General features: G+C 34.6%; 1 protein-coding gene across 2 annotated transcripts; it reads right to left on the bottom strand.

Moving 5' to 3' along the window:
* Positions 1–1,546: 1,546 nt before the first annotated feature.
* Positions 1,547–20,989, bottom strand: LOC129949393 (ran-binding proteins 9/10 homolog). Of its 2 annotated transcripts, none has more exons than XM_056060828.1 (12): positions 19,873–20,989; positions 9,297–9,464; positions 9,039–9,229; positions 8,795–8,982; positions 8,617–8,729; positions 8,400–8,551; positions 8,192–8,271; positions 8,007–8,107; positions 3,572–3,640; positions 3,380–3,516; positions 3,207–3,318; positions 1,547–3,137 (listed from the first exon to the last, which is right to left on the bottom strand). In XM_056060828.1, the coding sequence occupies exons 1-12, from the start codon at positions 20,237–20,239 to the stop codon at positions 3,001–3,003; spliced, it is 1,815 nt and encodes a 604-aa protein (XP_055916803.1). In that variant the 5' UTR covers positions 20,240–20,989; the 3' UTR covers positions 1,547–3,000. The 2 variants fall into 2 exon arrangements, with proteins under 2 accessions (XP_055916803.1, XP_055916802.1); XM_056060827.1 differs by having other exon boundaries at positions 8,192–8,319; positions 19,873–20,987.
* Between the last annotated feature and the right edge of the window lie 760 nt (positions 20,990–21,749).

The following is a 21,749-nucleotide window of genomic DNA, read 5'->3' as shown; positions in this document are numbered from 1 at the left end:
TGTTCCCTATTGTTCACTGTTCGATTTCGTGGATTCTTTCTTGATGGTAATTATGTGTATAAAAATATGATTTAGCTTTATTTTAATTTTTTTTATAATGTATCCACAATAAAGTATAACATTTCGCATAAATCACCGCAAACTTCACAAATTTTGTTTGGAAAGCTGTCACTGGAATATACGAAGAAAAAGTAAAACCAAAAGTGTCAAATCACTGGAATATAGGAAGAACTATTTTCGCTTCGCAGCGAATTCGTTAATAAGGAAATACAACGCGACTCGAATTTGAAAGGTTGAATTAAAAACTATCTGCCACGAACCTCATAATCAGGCCCAAGGTCGACCAGAAGACAAAAAAGGGAGGCCTGCATAATGGGAATCATGGTTGAAAAGATTAAACGTACCCTCAAAAGTAACTAAATAAATAATACTTGAGTATTAAGATTTTATTTACTTAATTTTCTTGTTCGTTTATTATATTTATATATTTCAAATTTGTTTTTCTTATATTTATATATTATTATTCTTAAATATTAAAATTATTACACTTGTTTTATTAGTTTTACTTAGAATATAACCTATAATAATATTTTTCTTTAGTTTTTAATATACTCACATTCAAAACAAAATATTTAATAATTATTATTTTTGTTGTAGGTATTATAACCAATAAGTTGTGTAAGTTTTAATTTAATTGGTTAAAATATAATTTGTTGTTTTTTTTGTTCGATAATTTTGTTTTCGAAATAAGTTTAAGGTTAAAAAATTTACAATAATTTCAATTAAGCCACTTTTCTTTCTTTTTAAATTGAACATAGAACATAATCACTTCAGACATAATTCGCAATTCATGTAGAATTGAAATAAACTCGAATTACAGATGAAGCATCTTGCTACCTCTTTACCTTTTACTCAAAAACAATTGGTGAACTTAAAAATTGTATAAATGTAATTCGAATCGCATTTTTGAATCTACAAGAATCGCCTAACAGTGCTTTAAAACCTCTTTAAACTTGAATTTTCAAATAGTATGTAACTTGGGTTGAAAAACGAAGGCGACCAAAAGAAAACCCCTAAAAACTATATCTCGGCTATGATTTCAAAATACATGCAATCGTAATATTGTAAGGTTTGAGGAAATTCTATTGAACATGAAAAAACTGTAAGAACAAAACAAATCAATATTCGGTTTGTTTTCTAACACAAAAACTTCAATTGTTAGAATTTTTCATTTTTTTGCAATTAATTCTACATACTGTTTGTTGTTGTTGTATTATTTCTACAGTCTCTATTATTAAATTAATGTTTATATAGATGAATAAATAATTTCATTCACATTTATAATAATAAATATTTTTTTTAAAACTTTATCAAACTACAGTCACAATATATTGTATAGGCGTCATCTAAATTTTGTCAAGTTTAGGCTTGATTTTGTTGTTGTTGTTTTTTTTTGTCTGTTGTAATCACTTTGTTAATTTATTTTATTTATACTTTTGTATAAATATTAACACGCTTAGAGGAAACTTTTATAATAATTTTTCATTTGTATTTATTTATTAAAACACTTAGCAGAAAGTGTTTTTCTTATAAAACATTCAGATTTAAGTTGGTTTTTTGTTTTCGATTTTAATATTGTATGGTTTTGGAACAAAAAACAAATAAAACAATATATTTAAATAAATAAATTTAAAGTTGCAGAATTTGAAAAGTCATGCAAGTTGTTTCTATATATTCAAGTTTAGTGTGAAATTCGTAACATTTTGGTTTTTGGGCGGTACTACATAGAATTTTTAATAATACAAATTTCAAAATTAGGGCCATTCAATAATCCAAATGATTATTTTAAGTGACTCATTGTATTTGAAATATTCCCATTAAACTTTAGAAAAATCGTAACAGAATTAAAACCTTTTATGTTTCGAACAACAAAAGAGAGGAGAAAAGAATTGAACACAAACGATGTCTAAATAACAAATCTCAGAAAAGTAACATGAATCATTAAAATAGAAGCCCATGAAGATGGAGAGGATTGAAGATTTATTGAAAAGCAGGAAATAGACGAACGATATCTAACATACTGATTCGCCTGAGAACACATTAACAATAACGACACTACAACTCGTGGAGACCAATTTATTTTATGTGCGCATTGTTAGTTGGCAAGATTCAAACCTCGATGTACAAGAAAATACCAGATTATCAAAGAGTTTGAGTTTTATTCTCTCATATACATAGATTATTAGAAGTTTTTAAGGTTTCAAAAACAGTGAGGTTATTTTTCAAGCTAAAAGAATTGAGTTCATGTTATGAGTAAGGAGAATTGTATTGAGTAAGGAAAAGAATCAAATGAAATATTAAATGCGTGTAGAATACTATAAAATAGTCTATCTTTAATAAACTTTCTTTTAACAGCAGCACACCGAGAAAAAATTGGTGGATGATTTGTTTGTATAAGCAAAAAACAAACATTTTTAAAATAAATAAAATATCAGAAAAAAAAATAAAATAAAGAAAACTATTTGTTAATAAATTCTTATAATATGTTTTGTTTTGTTTCGTATTTACATCATATTTCAAAATTGATTGTTTTATGTTTTGTAATTTTTTTTTTAATCTAACTTTTCAAATCGTTACCAAAAAAAAATTATAACAACAAATTATTGTAGTTTAAGAAAAAATTCAGCAAAAATTAGAAAGAAATAAAAATTAATTTTACCTTAAACTTAAAATAAAAAGAGAAAATATTGTATCTTTTGAAATTGCCTAACGAAGTGAGAGCAAACAAAAAGCAAACAACAAAATTAAACTAAATTTGATAAGTATTTTGTAATTAAATTAGATTAAAAAATAAACATTATGCAAAATTTGATTTTCTTTTGTTTTTTACTTGTTTTTTTTTTGTTTTTGTTTAAATATATATTTTTTGTTTTGTTTTTAAATTAACGTAGCAAACATGACGTTGGCCGACGGCAGCGGCGCCGTCATTACAGGACATGGTCAATTTTGTGGGAACACATCGTCAATATTGACAAAAGCGCAAGCGCCAAGTGATGAATTTGCCATAACTTTGAGGAGCTCGCCAGCATGGGCAACACACACTTCTAGTGGTGGTCTCCATGGATAGCTCATTGATTCTGAAATAAAGTAAAACCAAAAATGTATCCTATTTCCATTCAAAAAACAAGAAATTCTAAAAGACTTACCTAATATAGCCGAATTAAGGGCAGAACAAACTGTTTCGCGTTTCGATGGACACAGTTGCCAGCCCAAGGGACTTGACCAGGGATTTGAATAAGCTATAAGACTAAATGCATCCTAAAAGTAGAAAAAAAACGATTAAGTATTGTTTTAAATAAAATATAGAAAATAAACTTACTTCTAACATCTGTCGATCTTCTTCATTCATTTTGTTTTCCTTTTCTAGCTGTTGACCCATTTGTGAGAGTTCTTTACCAAACTCAAGTATTCTTTCAAAACCATGGCAATATTTTCGTGATGGCGATAAATCGACATCTGAAAAGGAATATTAATATTTATGTTTATTAATTTCATTGTTTTAATGATTTACCCATATCTTCGTCTACGTCAAGGGAATTGGCAAAATTTGTTGGAGAGGTTCCGTTTTTACATGAACTACCTGTAATTTCAAACAATAAAAAATTAAATAAATTATAAAATAATGGTTCGCTTCCGGATTGGATAAGGCTTATTGAAAAAAAAAAACAGAACGTGAAATTAGCTGGGAGTTGTTTTTTTATTGCTTCTTCAAAGAAGAAAATAAGAAAAATGGAAGTCTAGCAAACAGTTGCAGTTTTGCAAGACAAGCTTTCTGTATTTCTGTTACCGAGATCTTGAGGTTTAACACCTTTGCAGCCCTATTATAGTTAACAACTATCAACACGATACCTGATAGACATAAAAAAATTGAATGATTTGTTATTTTATTGTAAATGATTTTTTTGATAGACTTGGTATTACGGATGTCAACAAAAAAGATACAGATTAATTTTCTTATCAACCAACAATCCCGTCTTCCCGACTTAGACGAAGTAAAGATTGCCATATCTAAGCTGAAGTCTAATAAGGCCGCTGGAGCGGATGGCTTGAATGCCGAGCTCCTTAAAGCAGCGGGAGATAAGTTGGTTAGTAGCATGCACCATTTATCTGTAAGATATGGTCGGAAGAAAGCATGCCCGATGAATGGAACCTCAGTATTGTTTGCCCGATCCTGACCCTGAAAAAAGGAGACCCTCTAAACTGCACAAACTATAGAGGAATCAGTCTACTTAACATCGCCTACAAAATCTTCTCTGCCGTAATATGGGAACGTCTACAACCTGATAGGTCTTTATCAGTGTGGATTTAGACCAGAAAGGTCCACAGTCGATCAAATATTCACATTACGACAGATTCTGAAAAAGCCCAAGAACACCAAATCTACATCCACCATCTTTCCATCAATTTCATGCTGATCCATAAAGGTTGAAAACAACTTAACAGAACCTTTCGATGTCAAAAAAAGTTTTAGGCCAGCAATGCGCTTTCATGCTATTTTTTTAACATCGTACTTAAGAGAATAGTGCAGAGCTCACACGTCAACACTAAAGGGACTATCTTTCAACAGTCTGTCCAAAGCATATGCTGATGACATTTACATAATCGGAAGAACTTAGCGTGATGTCAATGGGGCTTTTGTGAGTATTGAGGCAGAGGCGGCAAAAATGGGTTTAACGGTTAATGAGGACAAAACAAAGTACATGTTGTCGTCAAGAAAAAACCTACAACACCGACGCGACGTCTCGTTTAAAACGTCACCATCGTCAGGGAGTAACTTTGAGGTAGTCAAGGATTTCGTCTACCTAGGCTCCGCTGTAAACGCAGAAAACAACACCAGCAGCGCTGAGATCAAACGAAGAATAACTTTTGCTAATCGCTGAAAAGCAATTGAGTGGCAACGCCCTCTCTCGAAGGAACAAAGTGTCGCTACATAAGACCCTTATCGTCCCCGTCCTGCTATACGGTGCAGAAGCATAGACTATGACGAAAGTGGATGAAAGCACCTTGGGTCGTTTCGAGAAGGCGGAACGACGAGCTGTACAGCGACGTAGACTTAGCCAGAAGTGTAAAAGTCCAACGACTAAGATGGGTGGGTCACGTAGAGCGCATGGAAACCAATGCTCCGGTCCGGAAAGTCTTTTAATCCAGACCCACAGGACAGCGCAGTAGAGGAAGACCGCGGATCAGGTGGCGCGCACAAGTGGAAAATGACTTACCCAACTTGGAGCGCGAAACTGGAGACATCTAGCTAGGGACCGAGCTAGATGGAGAAGTTTGTTGGGTGAGGCCCTAGTTAACACAGAACTGTGGCGCCACTTTATGTAAGTAAGATAATGAACTTAAACCAATCAAAAGACAGCATTCCATCCCAAATATACTTAAATTATCAGCGGTCTTAAAATTCTTTTCTCAAGGAAGTTACCATTTGAGCGTTGGAAATGACTTTAGTATTGGCATGTCACAAGTGAATTACTTGGGGTTTACTTCAACACTTCTCTTACAACACAAGGACACTCTTCAACAAAGTATTTTTTTTCTAAGAGCAGTTTACATTTGGCTAGGATAATGACAGCAAGGTTTAAGTCCAGAATTCGTAAACTCACCATCATCCAGTGTTGCGCTCCGGCAAATGATTCAGAAGAACGCGGTCTACAGCAAAGTTCCAAAGGGTGGCATAACTATCATCCTGGGGGACCTCAATGCCAAAGTTGGCTCGGATAACACAGGCCTTGAGCAAGTTATGGGTAGACACGGCAAAGGTCAACGAAATGACAATGGTGATATGCCTGTCGACTTTTGTAATGTAAAACACTCTTAACGACAAGGCGTCAAATGAAGGGGTTAAACGCAAATGTTCCCATTGAGACGTTGTGAGGCACGGTAAAAAGAGTTTTTATTGAAGCTGGATCTAAAACGGTACCAATGCAATCTAGAGATAAGGATTTGTGGATATACCAAGACACCTGGAACAAAATTACACACCGCAGAGCACTCAAAATAAATATAAATAATGAAACTGATGCTCATCGGAAACCGGTTTTGCGAAGTGAGTATAGAGCAGCTCAATAGGTAGTGCGGAGGTGTGTGAGACGAGATAGGAGGGCCAGATTAGAAAAATTGGCAGAAACGCTGAGGAAGCTGCAAGAGGTAACGCGAGGATGCTGTGCAAATTCACTAAAGATCTGGTAGGCCAACAAAATATTGTAAACTATCATGTTCGTGACACGAACGTTAGTCTTTTAGTGTCAGTGGAAGATCAATTGCGGAGATGGAAGGAGCACTTTTGTACATTTCTGAACGATGACCAGAATGCATATGCAAACGCTTATGCAAATCATCAACTGCCGGGCATACGTAGATCTACGAGAAGCATTAATATTGAATAAGAACCGCGATACATCTTTTAAAGAACAACAAAGCAGCTGGGCTGGATGGCATACCTGCCGAATTCCTCAAAGCAGACCCCGACTTGGCGGCCGGTATTTTGTTGCCACTTGTTAAGTCTGTTTGGGAAAACGAAACCTTTTCCAGGGAATGGAAGGACGGGGTAATCGTCAAGCCTACGAAAAAAGGTGACCTTAAGAACTGCAATAAATGGCGTGGAATCACCATTCTGTACGTATTTCCAAAGTTAATGGCAACCATCATTCTCGAAAGGATAAAATTTAAGATCAAGTCTACGCTCAAGAGGGATTAAGCGGAATTTCGCAGTTGCGAATTATTCTTCAACAATCGTCAGAGAACCAATCGCCGCTTTACCTCATGTTTGTCTATTTTGAAAAGGTCTTCGATCGCGTAAATTGTCATATTATCAGGCGCCTGAAGGAAACATTAAGCCATTTGGACTATGCTGACGACATATGCTTGATGGCAAACAGAAATGGAGACCTCAGCCAAACGTGCCTTTCTCTTCAACAAAATGGAGAGGTGGCTGGCTTAGAATTAATGCCAGTAAGACTAAGTTAATGCAGAGCAGTCGAAAACAACAATAGGTTATTGTAAGACAAGTGGCAGTAGAAGAGGTCACCCAGTTCAACTATCTGGAAAGCTATTTGGCACTCGATGGTGGAACGGACCTGCATGTCAATAATAAAATAAATAAAGCCCGTAGTGCATTCGGAATGCTTTCTAAAGTATGAAACTCCAGGAAAATAGCGTTCCGTACCAAGTTAAGGTTGTTTGAATTCAACGTAAAGTCCGTGCTGCTATATGCCTGCGAAACGTGAAAGTACTCTGATGACATCTCGAGAAGGTTGCAAACTCTTGTCAACCATTGTCTGCGTTACATTCTGAACATCCGGTGGCCACAAACCATATCTAACGATGAACTGGGGAAACAAAAGTGGATGTTGACATTGCTCAGAGTAAGTGGCGCTGGATTGATAGCAAAGCAGTGCTTTCAATGGAATCCTCAAGATAGAAGGCGGCCTGGAAGGCCAAGAGAAACATGGAGATCATCTTTCATGAAGGAAGCTCGGCTAAGGTATCGGGCTAGGAATAGAGAGAGATGGAAGGAACTGGTTGCCGCCCTGTGCTCCAGGAGGAGTTAAAGTGCTGTTAGCCGGAAACGAAGAAGAGGCAGTCTCATAATATCAACTTATCAAATAATTAATAGAAATTATCGACTATCAAATTGATACTCATAATAAGGCTGTTGAATTGTTTTCTTTGGAGCCACTGAAAGATAAAATCTATGCGGTGAATGCTCCACAATCGGTTAAGACCTTTAAGTGCAGTTTTTGAGCATATTCAGTTGTAAAAGTTTGAATTGGTATTGGCAACTTTTAGCGATTTTATGATATCGTTTTTTTTGTTAATTTCATACCTTTCTTATTACAATAAAGTAAACATTTATCGATTTCCTTTTAAAAGTATTCCTTTTTTAAATTAAAATGAAACCTCCTATTGGAAATACTTATACAAAAATATATAAAAACAAACATTACCATTTGTATGGCCATTCTCCATTTCAACATCATTCAAATAATCACTGTTTGATATATCGTTGCACTTATCTAAATCTTCCGAGTTATTATCTATTAAAAATCTATAAATAGAATAAAATACAATTTAAAATAAATGCAAGAACAAATTTAAATAAAATTTAAGTAAATAGAAATATTTATCTTACGAATTTTTAATATCTTGTTGATTATCTTGAACGCAATCTGCACTTATCACAGCACTATTCGGTGTGCCATTTTGGTACGACTTAGTTGATTGAATAACAGAAGTTTGTATTGTTTTGGCAGGAGTACACTGCAACAAAATGAGTATAAAAAAACAAAATTTAATCACACTCAAGAAATTTCGAATAGAATTATTGTGGAATGTATTACTTCAATATCGGATCCATTAACCATCTCAATGAATTGTCTACATTTAAGCATAAATAATAGATTTTTATTGTTTTCTAAAAGTCCTGGATATGAGCGTATTGTATGCTCTATTGCTTGTCCCATTTTACCAGTCATAATAAGTTTTAATATTTCTATACAAAAAAATAAATATATTAAATACCTCATATAAGTTTCATATTTAATTCAAGTTATTTACTTTGTCGGTTTTTTATTGATCCTAGTTCCTCGGTAAAGCTCTGACCAGTAGTTCTTCCAAAAGCCTCTGCAGTTAGACTATATCCGTTATGTACTAAATAAGATGAGACCATTCTAGAAAAAAATATGTTTTATTTAAAAATCTCATTAAGATAAATAATATATTTTCAAATAATTACTTGTGCAATAGCGTCGTTGGATCTCCATATTCGCTGCGCATTGGAAAATCATATATGGCAGCCTTAGTTTCGGCTCGCATTTGTCGAATCATATCTTCGATTTGGTCGAATTTAAACGGTTCCTGCCCAAAATTCGCATCAACTTCCTCACCAGCTGTCTGCAAGCCAACTGTTGGGTACAATTTCGACTGCAAAGACATTACCAATCATTCAAATAACTAAATGTTATTATCATGAAACTTACTGGTAAATCCCTAAATGCAGTACCGAGATCGATGCCGTTCTTTGTATAGAAACATGTATTATTGACGAAATTAACGCCACAACCGATAATATCATCTGTGGTGAATGTTGGTCCATAAGATTGACCTCGATTTGAAGCCGAAAACGAATTACCATCATCTCCGTGATAACCATATGATTGTTTATCCCAACCTAAAGTGTAAATATATTTTTTTTGTTTATAATAGTTGCTATTTTTATTGTTGTATATTTTTCTTACCTGGTAATCTATTCATTTTAAAATTCTCAGAAGTAAGACCAATGCCCATGTAGCCATTTTTGCCTTTAGAAATAATCTTGACTTCAAAGTAATACAAACCACAGCCCGGTGGAATAGGATGCGGTGTACGTACAGATGCGGCAGCATCGTTGACACTTTTGCCTGTTCCTTGAAAGAATCCAACGTTTAATTATAATATTTTTGTGGAACACATATGGACAGGACATTTCAATCTAGATTTTCGTGCACGTGTTAACAATATTCAAATCTACAACATCTAGGACAGGTTTATTAAGACGAAACAATGTACATAAAATATAAAATGTTATTCTTGAGCAAAGGAAGTGCATCTTCCTTTATTCAATGTGACCTAAGTACATAAGCGCCTATGGACTTAACTTTTGAACTCAACGTCAAAAATAAAAAACCGTTCAATTCATGGACATTTTTGACATCATTTCTGTATTGTTGTAGGGGGAGGAGGGTGATAATATTAACATTCCCAAAAAGGGCTAGTTCCAACTCTCTAACATGTTAGGTTAAAATGGATGCGGATTCAGAATCCACACACTTAGGCCAAAAGAAAAGGCCCATTGTGATACCACATGAATCTAGAGAATTACTTTCCACAAGTCGAACCATTTTTGACTTTTTAAAAAGTAAAGAAGATATTTGAAATTCTTTTTAGCTAGTTCACTGGCATTATCAAAAGAGCAGTCTACCAGATGAAGTTTGCGTCTTAGTAAAAGAGCATGGCAAGTGCAAAGAAGGTGAGAAATTGTTTCCTCTTCTTCTCCGTCCATACAGCTCCTGATTTTATATAACAATTCTTTAGAGCGCTTTAGTTCCGGTGAAGGCCATATGAGTTTTTTGGCTGCGCATGTTGGCCAATTGTGCCAACTAGAGTTTTCTATCGCAAAAGCTGTTTCTTTTACCAGAAGTTTACATGTTGCTATCGTTATACCTATCTTCTCCCTTTCAGGTGAAATAGGTATGACGGTTCAATTTTTAGCGAGTTCATCGGCTCTACAACTTCCTGTGATGTTCCTGTGGCCCGGCACCTAACAGAGGTGAATGCTAAATTGCTGCGCCGTCTCCATAAGAGACGATCGACAATCGAGGGCCGTTTGTGATTTGGTTGAGACACCGTCAAGAGTTTTAATAGAGAAGATGCGGATATCAGAAGTTGATATCACGTTTTCTCTTAGCCAGGAGAGAACCTCTTTGATCGATAAATGGATCCTGGAAGTTTTTTCCAAATTGGGGTTTTGAAATGGTGTAGTCTAGTACTTTGGTAAAGAACCAAAGAGGTTCAAAATGATGGAGTTCCCCACATTGTTGTTGGTCCTTTGAGATGAGGCGTTGAGTCTTATAGCTGTACTCGCTGCCACTTGTTTGCTGAAGATGTCGAGGGGTGTCAGAGGGAGGAGAGTGTCTAACGCTGCTGAGGGTGTGGTTCTTAATGCCCGCTTATGCAGAGACATGCAGTGAGTTGCACTCTGCGGAGTTTATCTTAGTATGTGACTTTCTCCAGTTCAGTCCACCATACTACAACCCCGTACGTATTGATCGGATGAGCGATGTGTATAGCCAGTAGGTTATGCGAGGTTGAAAACCCCATTTGCTTCCTATTGCTTTCTTGCAAAGGAAAAGAGCTGCTGTAGCTTTCTTAACTCTTTCCTGATTATAAGGTTTCCAATTTCATTGCTTGTCTAATATCAGACTAAGATATTCGGCTTTATTGGTAAAAATTAGTGGTACACCTTTTATTGAGGTCTTATACGAGGTCTGTTTTTTTTTAGGATTAATACTAAGTCCGCAAAGATCAGCCTATCTAGTGAGCATATTGAGTGCGTTTTGGAGGAGGTCTCTCAGTGTATCAGGATGTTCTCCTGTGATGGCGATAGAAACATCATCGGCATACGCAACCACTCTGTAGCCTTTCCTCTCAAGGGATATTAGTAGTTAGATGTTCCACAGGCGAGGGGACAAAACACCACCTTGTGGAGTGTCTCTACCGACAGACCTTTTCGTACAAAAATCCCCCATCTTAGAGTTGACGATCCTGCTTTTTAGCATTAGATTAATCAACTCACAGAGTGAGTATTCGACGTTTAGTGTCGTTATAGCAGAAGTGATCGCTAATGTGTCAACGTTGTTGAAAGCGCCCTCAATATCCAGGAAGGCCACTATAGTATATTCTTTTTGCTCTAATCAATCGGTCCAGAGTTTTGAGAATGAATGATGATAGGCTAATAGGTCTTAGATTTTTAGGGTTGACATGCGAGCATTTGCCGGCCTTGGGAATAAAAACTACCTTTACTTCTCTCCATCACTGAGGTATATAGACCAGATTTATACAACTTTTGAAGATCATCTCAATGACGGGCAAAGTTATATCAATGGTAAGTTGTAGCTCAGCTGGTATAATTTGATATGTCAGTAGTCAGAGTCAGTAGTCCAAGAGTAAAATCCATCCGAGTTTTTAAGACAACTAGGCATGGTTGGATTTGTCGAGAGAATCTTCCTTATCCTTGATGCCTCCGAGGATTCTTCTATTGATCTACAGAAGGATCACCATGAGGACTTTTTAATAACTTGTAGGAATTTTTTCAATCAATCCCCAACATTGAGACCTGTCGGTGTTTCAATATTTTTTTAAATAGGTTATTTTGAAACTGACAATTGTTTTGCGCTCGAAATCTTTCCAGAGACTCAGAAAAACTAAGGAAAGAAGTTTTGGTCGAAGGACTGTGTGAAAGTAAACCACACTCCGTCGTCGGCGTACGGAGCGCACAAACGGGAATATGAAGCGCACAAACGGGAATATGGCTGATGTAGCCGAAAGCGTGAGATTCAATCAACTTACCATCGAGCTCGACATTTCACAATTTAAGCGTGGTTGCATCGGATCATTTTGCTTCGAAAATGACGCTGGAAAACAACTTTTAAGTACTGGTCGAACATAATGCGGTCCGGCTGGAAGCTAAGAACACGCCGTTTTTGTCTCGTTAATGCCAGTTTCAGTCTTCTTTTTAAACAGCGAAACGTAGTAAAAGTATGTGGAAAATTTAAGGCTCTTCTTCTCTTTTTCCCTATATATCAAGTTATATGAAGAAAATAGATCCATGAAATAAATCATAATGGAGTGCCTCTGCGAGGTACCTACTGAATTTGTATGAAGACCGTTTTTACAAATATTAGATTGTTTTTTCTTTAAGTTTAGACGATACGTAATTGATGCACCATCTACATATATTTTGGGCATCAAATACCCAAATGGTGCCATCTTGGCCATGTCAATAAGCCAGTTACACTTCAAGCACTTAAGGCTGGCTTCTGAAATCCTTATGTGTTCCCGAAACCTAACTTTTTTAGACCACCTTTAATAAAGAAAAGTTATTAAAATCAAATCGAGCTAAACAATTGAATTTAAGTCTTTATTTTGTATGCAAAATTTCTCAATCTTCGCTAGACAAAATTTATTATACACATGTAAACACCTAAAAAATTTAATTTCTATAATTCTTAAATCTATAATCAAGAAAGGGAGGGATACATTTGTTTACAATATTCTAAAAACCATATTCGCAGCTCTAGGTACCCAGATCGATAATATGTAGATATTTGCTTTTAACAAATCCAGAAAAATCAAGACAAAACAATTTTCTACCCTTAAACTAACGCACAAGGCTATGCATCTATTAAGTACAAAGCTAGCTCCCAAATGTAGCCTATTGACATTCATACAAATTCATCTAAGTAGGTACATACATAGGTTCATCTAAACTTCTTTGTTATCAGCAGTTATAAGCTGTGAAGAGTCAACGCTGATGGCTGGGCTGTTATAAATAAGGTGCTAGGTACAAAAAAAATAGGTAAATGCATATTTATAAATTTATAGAAAAGAAAATCTAAAAAAATTTCCTCTGTTGAAGGTTTTCTTTTGTTACAAAATTAAAGGAGAAACACATTTCTGTGCCATAAAGATGTGGTGTTTTCTTTTTCCATTGCATATCATTAACCATACCTACACTATACAACAATAATATGGAGAGAGAAAAAATGCACACTAATAATAATAACTCCCACACCACACGCGTTCCAGTTATACTTCTACTCCTCCCCCTTCGCAAACTATTCATTTTTTGACAGTTCGATACAAAATCAGCTGATGAACACAGTTACCAAGAAGCAACAACACCAATCCAAACCAACAACAAACAAGAAAATGTATATCAAAACGGAAAAGCCAAACATGAGCGAAGATACAACTGAAAGAAACACAAAAAAATAAATACCTACATTCGTTAAGTTTGCCTTTTATAGCATAATTCAGTGCACAGGAAAGAGACCACACACTGAACAATGATTTAAGTTGCGATAGATGGATAGCTGATGGCAATGGCAACATGGTAACAGGCTTGCCAAATGCAACCATTTAATTAAAATTAGGTTTTTTTTCATAAAAATTGACCCATACAATTGATGACAATCTTAACAAAAAATTCTGTATTTCACAAAATGTTGACTGGCGGCAAATTTGTCATAAAAATACAATAACAAATTTATCATGACATTTTTGTCATTGTCATAATGCTGACAAATTTGTAGTGACAATTTCATTGATTAAATCTTACAATACAACTGTACTATGATCGAAAAATGATAAAATAAATCCTGTCGCAATTGTCAACTAAAGAGGAGTCGGGGCATATCGGTTTTGAATTCCTGAATATTGCAATGGCTGAAAAAAACAGAGTGTGGTTAGAAATTCCACATTCGCGTAGTACGGCTAAATAACGAATCTCTATTTTTGACAGTACGACCGAATTTGGGCTTGAGGGTATATTGATGGGCATTTCTAGAAGCGCAAGTATTACGGTTGAACTGTTTAAGGAAGGAATGCAACTGGCTATTTCTCTTCAGCATAAACCGTCGTTAAAATAACGGTAGAAAAGCGTGAGACAAGAAATTTTACGACGATGTTCAAGCGAAGTAAATGATCCTATGATAGTGTTATCGCCGATTAATGTAAATGCTCTACGTTCAATGCTGTCCAAGAGGCTTAAGTAGGTTGCAGGTGCACCAGCCCGGATATGGGAGTTTTACTCAAGCTGCATAACAGCCCGATCAGAGGGGGAGAAAAACTTGCATCGCCTTAGAAAACCCAATTACCTTGCGGCATTTTTGGCGACATCGCGTATGTGATCATTCCACAAGAAGTGGTTGATGACACACATACCGATAATATCGAGGTGTTCAGTCTCATTGATGCAAGTGCACTCCATGGATAATGACAATGGGGGTCTATCTCGCTTTAACGATACAATACAGCATTGCGTTTTCGAAGCATTAAATTCCACGCGATTTTTGAATCCTCATTCAAGAATGCTGTTTATGTCGGAATTTAATGAGCTTACTATATTTTGTTGTTGCAGCTCCACATCCGAAGAAGAGGAATGTGATTCTTAAAACTAATATGAAAAGCTGAGACAATTTCTGAAAGAAACGCAGATGACAACTGTCGAAGATTGTGGTACACTCTACAAAATTGCCAAATTGTTTATTAAATAGATCTTGACACTTGTCAAGATGTAAATTACCAATTTAAAACAGGTCAATGTTTATACAAGAGCCAAATCTAAACTTTCGGCGATTTTAACAGAGAAGTTTTTACCATATTATTCAACTTATACGAAATTACCGCAGAATTCGATACGATACAATTCCACTATGATTCCGATAAAATTAGACTGTTCTTTAATAGGTTAAAACGTTAAATGTGGTAATCTTGACACCTCATCTTATTTTTAAGCATAAGAAAAATGTTTATTTTCTTTTTATTTATTTAAAGCTTACAGTTTTTTGAAATAAAATCAGGCTATTATTTTGGATGCGATTTTTGCCTACAAATATTTATAAGTTGTGCTATCCAACTAATTCAGGATATGGCAACCCTGAATGGCAATGGCAACCAGCCAACTACACGCACATTTACACCAATCCATCTAAGCAAACGTTCATACAAATACGCAATAGAATAAAACGTAATATACAAAAAAAAAAAAATTATTTATTTACGCACTTCTACAAAATCAAAACAAGTAGATAAAAGCAAAATAAGCGAGGATGTTTAAAGATAAAGAGCCACAGAAACAGAAATAAAACATATGTGAAAGCGCAAAGGGCAAGGGAAAAGTCAGCCAACAGCAGCAGCAGCAACATTGATGAACAAGAAAGATGAACAAGTTACAAAATAGAAATGAACAATAATGAAAATAAATCCAGAATAAAAAAACAAAAGAATTTTCGTATCATAAAGTAAGAACTTAGAACATAAACACGAGGCAAAAGGGAAAATATAAAAAAATATAGGTACGATGATAATAATAAAAATTAATTAACCGGACAAAATTAAGGAAAATAGGCATCTTAAATGTAATTTGGAAGTAGGTATTAGGAGGTGGACATCCACTTAAATAGAATTGAAATTCGGACTACGAATGTAGGTATCAATTTCCATTAACTAGTTAGGTAGGTACATGGTTAGCATCCACCTTTGAACGTACGATTAGGTACTTAAATATGTACTGTAGATTTTCACACATGGTGGACTCCCCTAAATTGTCAGTTTGAATAATTATGTAGTTATTAATAGGCACCTAACTATGCACCCACACATAATGCAATTTACTTAAAAACTTTGTGGAGAGTTAAGTCTACTTCACCCATATAGGTACCAGCTACCTACATACATCTAACCTTACCTACCTATACAATATTGAAGTCATATGGTTTGTTTACTTGAATACAGATTCTATTAAAAAAAATTCAGACATTTCAGTATTTTCAAACGCACTAGAAAAAAATAAAAATTAAATAAACAAAATCTGGTGCTCAGTAAAAAACATATTCGTTAAAATATCTAGAAATTGAAGATAATATTTTTTCGATGCATAATCATAATTGAGTCTACGGAGGAAAGCCAAAAAGCATTCAGTCTGTTAACTCTTAGGTTGGCTCTTTGTGATTTGATTGAGGTCTTTCGTCACGAATTTCATCTTTAATTATTACATTTGCTTTATCAGATAAAAACTGCAAAATGGTGAGGCAAATTTAAGAATCAAAATATCTCATTACTGGAAACATTTATCTTTAAACTTTTAACTACCAATTTTCAAGTTATATATGACAGATTGTCACAACTGAAATTTATTTTTTTGACCAACTCTGCGTGACATTTCTTTTATTCAGTCTTTGATAAATTCTTCTGCGGAGAGGTTCCCAATTCAGAGTAAAGATAGGATCGTTAAAGTATTTTATGAAAATGGGACTTCAAATCAAAATATATATCAGGTACTCTCAATTTTTTTGGTTGCATAATCGACACACTATCAAGTCTGTCAGTGGGTTTATTAAAAAGTGAGATTGTAGCATTTGCGAATCTACGAACGATTGCTTAAATAATACATCTACAAAGGTTATACAGCTTGATACAGTTCATATGAGCTGGTAACATTTTCGGGCCGTACTTCTTGTTTTCCATATAAAAAGATGATAAAAAGATAACGGTATTTTAGTGGGTGAAAATATGCTGCTGCACGATATGTGGTTTTAACAGGACTTTTCCACCTGCCATGCAACTAACGAGACAATGACACGAGAAATTTGATACCACGAAAGCGAACATCGCCCGCTTACTCTCTCAAAGGATCATTGATCTCCATCAAATGACAACAAGTGTGGAGAGAGAAGCAGAAGTTGTGGGTCTGAAAATAAATTCCCGACCATCCTCTCAACTAAGGGCTGGACCACCTAGAAACACATGGCGCAGGACAGTCGAGGCGGAATCAGCTTTACTAGGCAAGAGTTGGAGGGAGCTGAAACACATCTCCGGAAATCGTGCACGATGGCGCGTAGGCGTAGTAGAGGCCCTATGCCCCTTAAGGGGTTCCCAACGGACTTAACAGGTCTAAGGACCTAAGTTAGTAAGGAACACTACAGATCTCATATAAATAGGATACAACGATCCATGGCATGATGTTCAGTGCGTAGAAATGTCATGCTAGAGGTCTTGAGTTAATTTTATCCCTGTCCCACTTTTAAGTTATTTTTTGCGGGTACTGCTTCTTGCGAGGAATTGGCAAACCCTCCAAGAATAAATTTTTATCATGAAATGTTCTTCTTCAATCATTTGTTCCGATACCTTATAAAAACTGTAGGTCCCTTCCATCCCTGAAATGATTCGCACACAGAAATGATTGAGAGTTGAAAGTCTAAAGGCACTGGTTCTCTTAAAGCGCCACCTTATTTATTTATTTATTGAACTTCATTTCTTTGGTGATATTTAAAAGAATAAATTTAAGTTAGTAAGTAAATAACATTTTTAAAGCTTAAGGATAAGATAATTCGACGTTTTAACGATATTGAACCCCAAGAATGCCTCAGCGTTAAAATATACATAATTGTAAATTTATGCTACTTAAACAGTTGCGTTCATATTTGTTTTAATTCAATTATTATATATTTTTTCATCGCAATAGATAAAAAGTTAAAATAGGTTTGGAGTTTTTAAGTCCTTCGTCACGGTAGTATCATTTTTTAAATCATCAGGTAACCAGTAAAAAAAAAAAAAAAACATTTTAATACGCATTTTGAATGGATTATCATCTAACCACTTGCCACTACTTTGGTTACAGCTAGTGTTGTTCTTAAAATTATCCAAAAAAAAACAGCTTTACAAGCGATACAGAGCAAAACATGATGGGTTAAAGAGTGGATTGAGCTAACAGAAGATACAGTTGTAACTTTAAATCTCAGTGAACAGAGTACGTGGAAATCGTCGCTGTACCAGGTAATTAGACGCCTGGATGAAAATTTTCGAAATGTGTTCACAGAACAAGTATCCAGCTCACTTCATCGGATGATCTATAGCAGAGCTATTAGCAGAAGCGAAACTACAATAAGTTGCATCAGTAATAGTCAGACATTTTAAAACACTTTTCGTTTGGATATATTTCACCAGATTGAGTTTGAATAGCAAGAGTAATAAGCTATGAAACCCATAACGAAAATGTTGCTTAAGTTGTTAATAAAACATTTAGTGGCTCCCTCTACCATTGAAACACAAATTTTCATCTTATTTGATAAAGTTAGACCGGAAAATAAAAATACTGCTGATATCAAGAAACTCATTAAATAATATGACTTCTACAAAAAAAGAAGTTTAAAAACGCGGCAGTTCGAACTGAAGACATAAATAGAAAAAAGCAAAACAGGATGGGTTAAAGAGTGGATTGGGTGTAACTTTAAAGCTCAGTGAACAGAGTACATGGAAATCGTCACTGTATCAGGCAATTAAGCGTCTGAATGAACATTTTAAAAATGTTTTCAAACAACAGGCATCCAGCTCACTTCATCGGATGATCTATAGCAGGCTGAATTATAATCTTAATGAATGAAACTACTTCCAGGACATAAATACTGTAAAGCAAATCTCCAACATGTTACGTTCCACATCGCGAAGATCTTCCACTACTGTGATATTTGCAACATGGCTGAACGAGAGAATATTTTTTATTTTGTCGGAGGGTGTCCAGTCCTGAGAGAAACTAGAAAAAATGTACGTGGTAAGGACTTTTTATCAGAAAATGAAACCTTAGCTCTCTTAAATGAAGTAGATGTGTCTAAAATGCTTATACCTATATTGCAAAATAGCACTAGAGATGAAAATTTTTAGCTAACAAAACTGCAACTTAATTAATAACAAAACTTTAATACAGTTAACATTTTGTCAATCAGGCAGACGGCAAAACCATGCCGAAGATTGTTAATAAAATTGTACAAACAATTGCAAGTAAATAAAAATCTATCTAATCTTTGAATAGAGGTACCTGCCCATAAAAAGAAATTAAACTCTCCAAAAAGTACCTAGTTATTAAAACCTTTTTTTTTGTTTTTCTATTCATAAGTTTTTAAAAAAATATTTATGAAAACTTCGAATTTATAATATAGGTAAATAGTTCCACTTTTATTTAGGTATGTTAAAACAGAGAAATCCATGAAAGACAAACATAACAAAGTAGGAATTTCATAATTGCCTTTTCTAAAAGAATTTTCGATTCGTAATGTTAAATGCACATACATACAAGTACTTACACTCCTATACCTACATAATTATACATAGATATATGTCCAGACAATAATGGCAAATGATAAATCAAAAAGGAACCACACAAAATAAAACAACAATGGTCGGAAGGTATGTATTCGAAAAACCGTAAACAAGATAACAACATGTTCAAATTTCCCGAGACATAATCACTGCATCATCTCAATCATAATCCCAAGTCCCAAGGCCAGAGTCAACTTTTTCCCATTATATTAACAAAAACTTAATTTAAAGTAAAAACAAAATTCTCTAGGTACCTAAACATGGAACAAAAACATAACAAAAATACAACGATGAGTATCTACATAACCTATCGATATTAAAATTAACAATAACAACAATTTTTATAGTAAAATAAAGTCACAATACACATAATGTATGTAATATATGTATATATCTAACCTTTGTAATGAACACGTAAATTATTCTGTGACAACCCAATGGCATGACACTTGTCATGGGAGCTCCACGATCGAGGAAGTGGAGTTTCATTTTCGTTGACATTCGGATATAACATCTTGAGGCGATCGATATGATGGTTGTTACTGTTATTTGTGGGACTGCTGCCACTGTTGCAATTCGGGTGCTGCTGCTGTTGAGTCAATGCCTGATGATGCTGATGGTGCAGATGATGTTTACTGCTAGTGTGCTGCTGCTGCTGCAGCAAAGGCTGCTGCTGAGCTACATGATGGTGGTGATGATGGTGCGACGATGACGACGATGGGGTCGAAAACGATGAATTGTTGTGATGCGTATGGTGCCCGTCCATTTTCTTTTCTCCGTTCGGTTCGGTTCTTGTTCTCGCAGTTGCAGTTTAGTTCGCAGTTCGATGACTACAAAACAACACACTTCAACACTCTTGGACTTCAACGACTCCTGTCTGTGTCTCCTGCTCTCTTTTTATTATATTTTTGTCTGCTGCCTTTGTTTTTCTGTTAAATCTTATGACCGATATGTATACACGTTTTTTTGGCAAAATAAATTGTTAATTTTATGAAAAATTTATCGGCCATGAAATTTTTTTCATTTTTTTCTCAATTCTTTATCAAATTTTAACACATTTTCAAAATCTATTGGTTGGGCATTCACTACTCAACTCTACAACTTAGCTGGTTGAGTCTTTTGTTATTTTTGGGGTTTTATTTCTTGTACCTTTTCCTTTGTCGTCTTTTTTTTTCTTTCTTATTTGCTTGTGGAAAAAAGTCTTGCAAATGAGAATAAAGAAAAAATAAAACTTAGCTGATTACTTTTTCACTCGCTGTCTTCGATTTGCTTTTGATATTAAAATATTAAACACTTTTCGTAATTGAATTCAATTTTGTCGTAATTAAAGTTTTTCTATTTTAAATTGAAGTGAAAATTGCCACACGAAGCAGCAACAATGAAAAAATTATGAATATTTTCCTTTCGATTTTTCTTCTTTTGTCAATTCTCTTGTTCTGCTGTCTGTCTTTTTCACTTTACTTCACAAGTACCACTACGAAAATGAACCATGAAGCGAACAACCCGTTTGACTGGAGACGACTAGCTGACTAGCATAATAAAATAAAAGAGAAAAATATAAAATTGTCGATTTATTTTTTGTGAAAAACAAGAAGGTGATTAGAAGACAGGGATGATATTTGGAGTATAACTTAACGAGTATTGAGCTTGGTTAGTGGTGGGAAGATGGCGCTTAGTGAGAGACGGTTATAATTATTTATTTAAAAAAAGATAATAAACTGGTTTAAAAACTTAAATAAAGATTAAGGTGGTAGCTGTAAAAAATAGGGTCTTATTCATAAGATTTTCTTATAAAACTATTGGATATATTTCCAGTTATGATTGAAAAATTCATACGTTTTTTTCCACCTAAATACAGGAGCCAAATCACTCTAAGTTGTCTGTTAACATTAAGTTTAATCCTAAAGTCATATGATTTCATTGTCAGATGGAAAGTTAATTTGATCCATTTTTGTATATATAATAATGAGACAAATTTCTAGGTGTCTTAAACGGGGACACCTGTCAATTAAAAATCTTTGTCTGGCAATGACGTTTCTTGCAATATTTTCCACACACATAGGATGTTTTGACAATTTTTTTAAATTAACATATCTGACAATCGTTTGTAGTTTAGCTTAGTTAAGTCAGTGTCCATATAATAGTTCAGTCAATGAACGAAAAAAAAAGTCCCCAAGAATCCGACGTGAGCTCTAGCGGCAGTTAAGAGAAACATGGAGATTGTTTCAGTTTTTCACGTTTATCTCGAAAACTATTTGTCAAAAAATTTTGTTTCA

This window comes from Eupeodes corollae, chromosome 3 (genome assembly GCF_945859685.1).
Source record: "Eupeodes corollae chromosome 3, idEupCoro1.1, whole genome shotgun sequence".
Lineage (NCBI taxonomy): Eukaryota > Metazoa > Arthropoda > Insecta > Diptera > Syrphidae > Eupeodes > Eupeodes corollae.
This window is presented reverse-complemented; position numbering and strand designations above follow the sequence as displayed.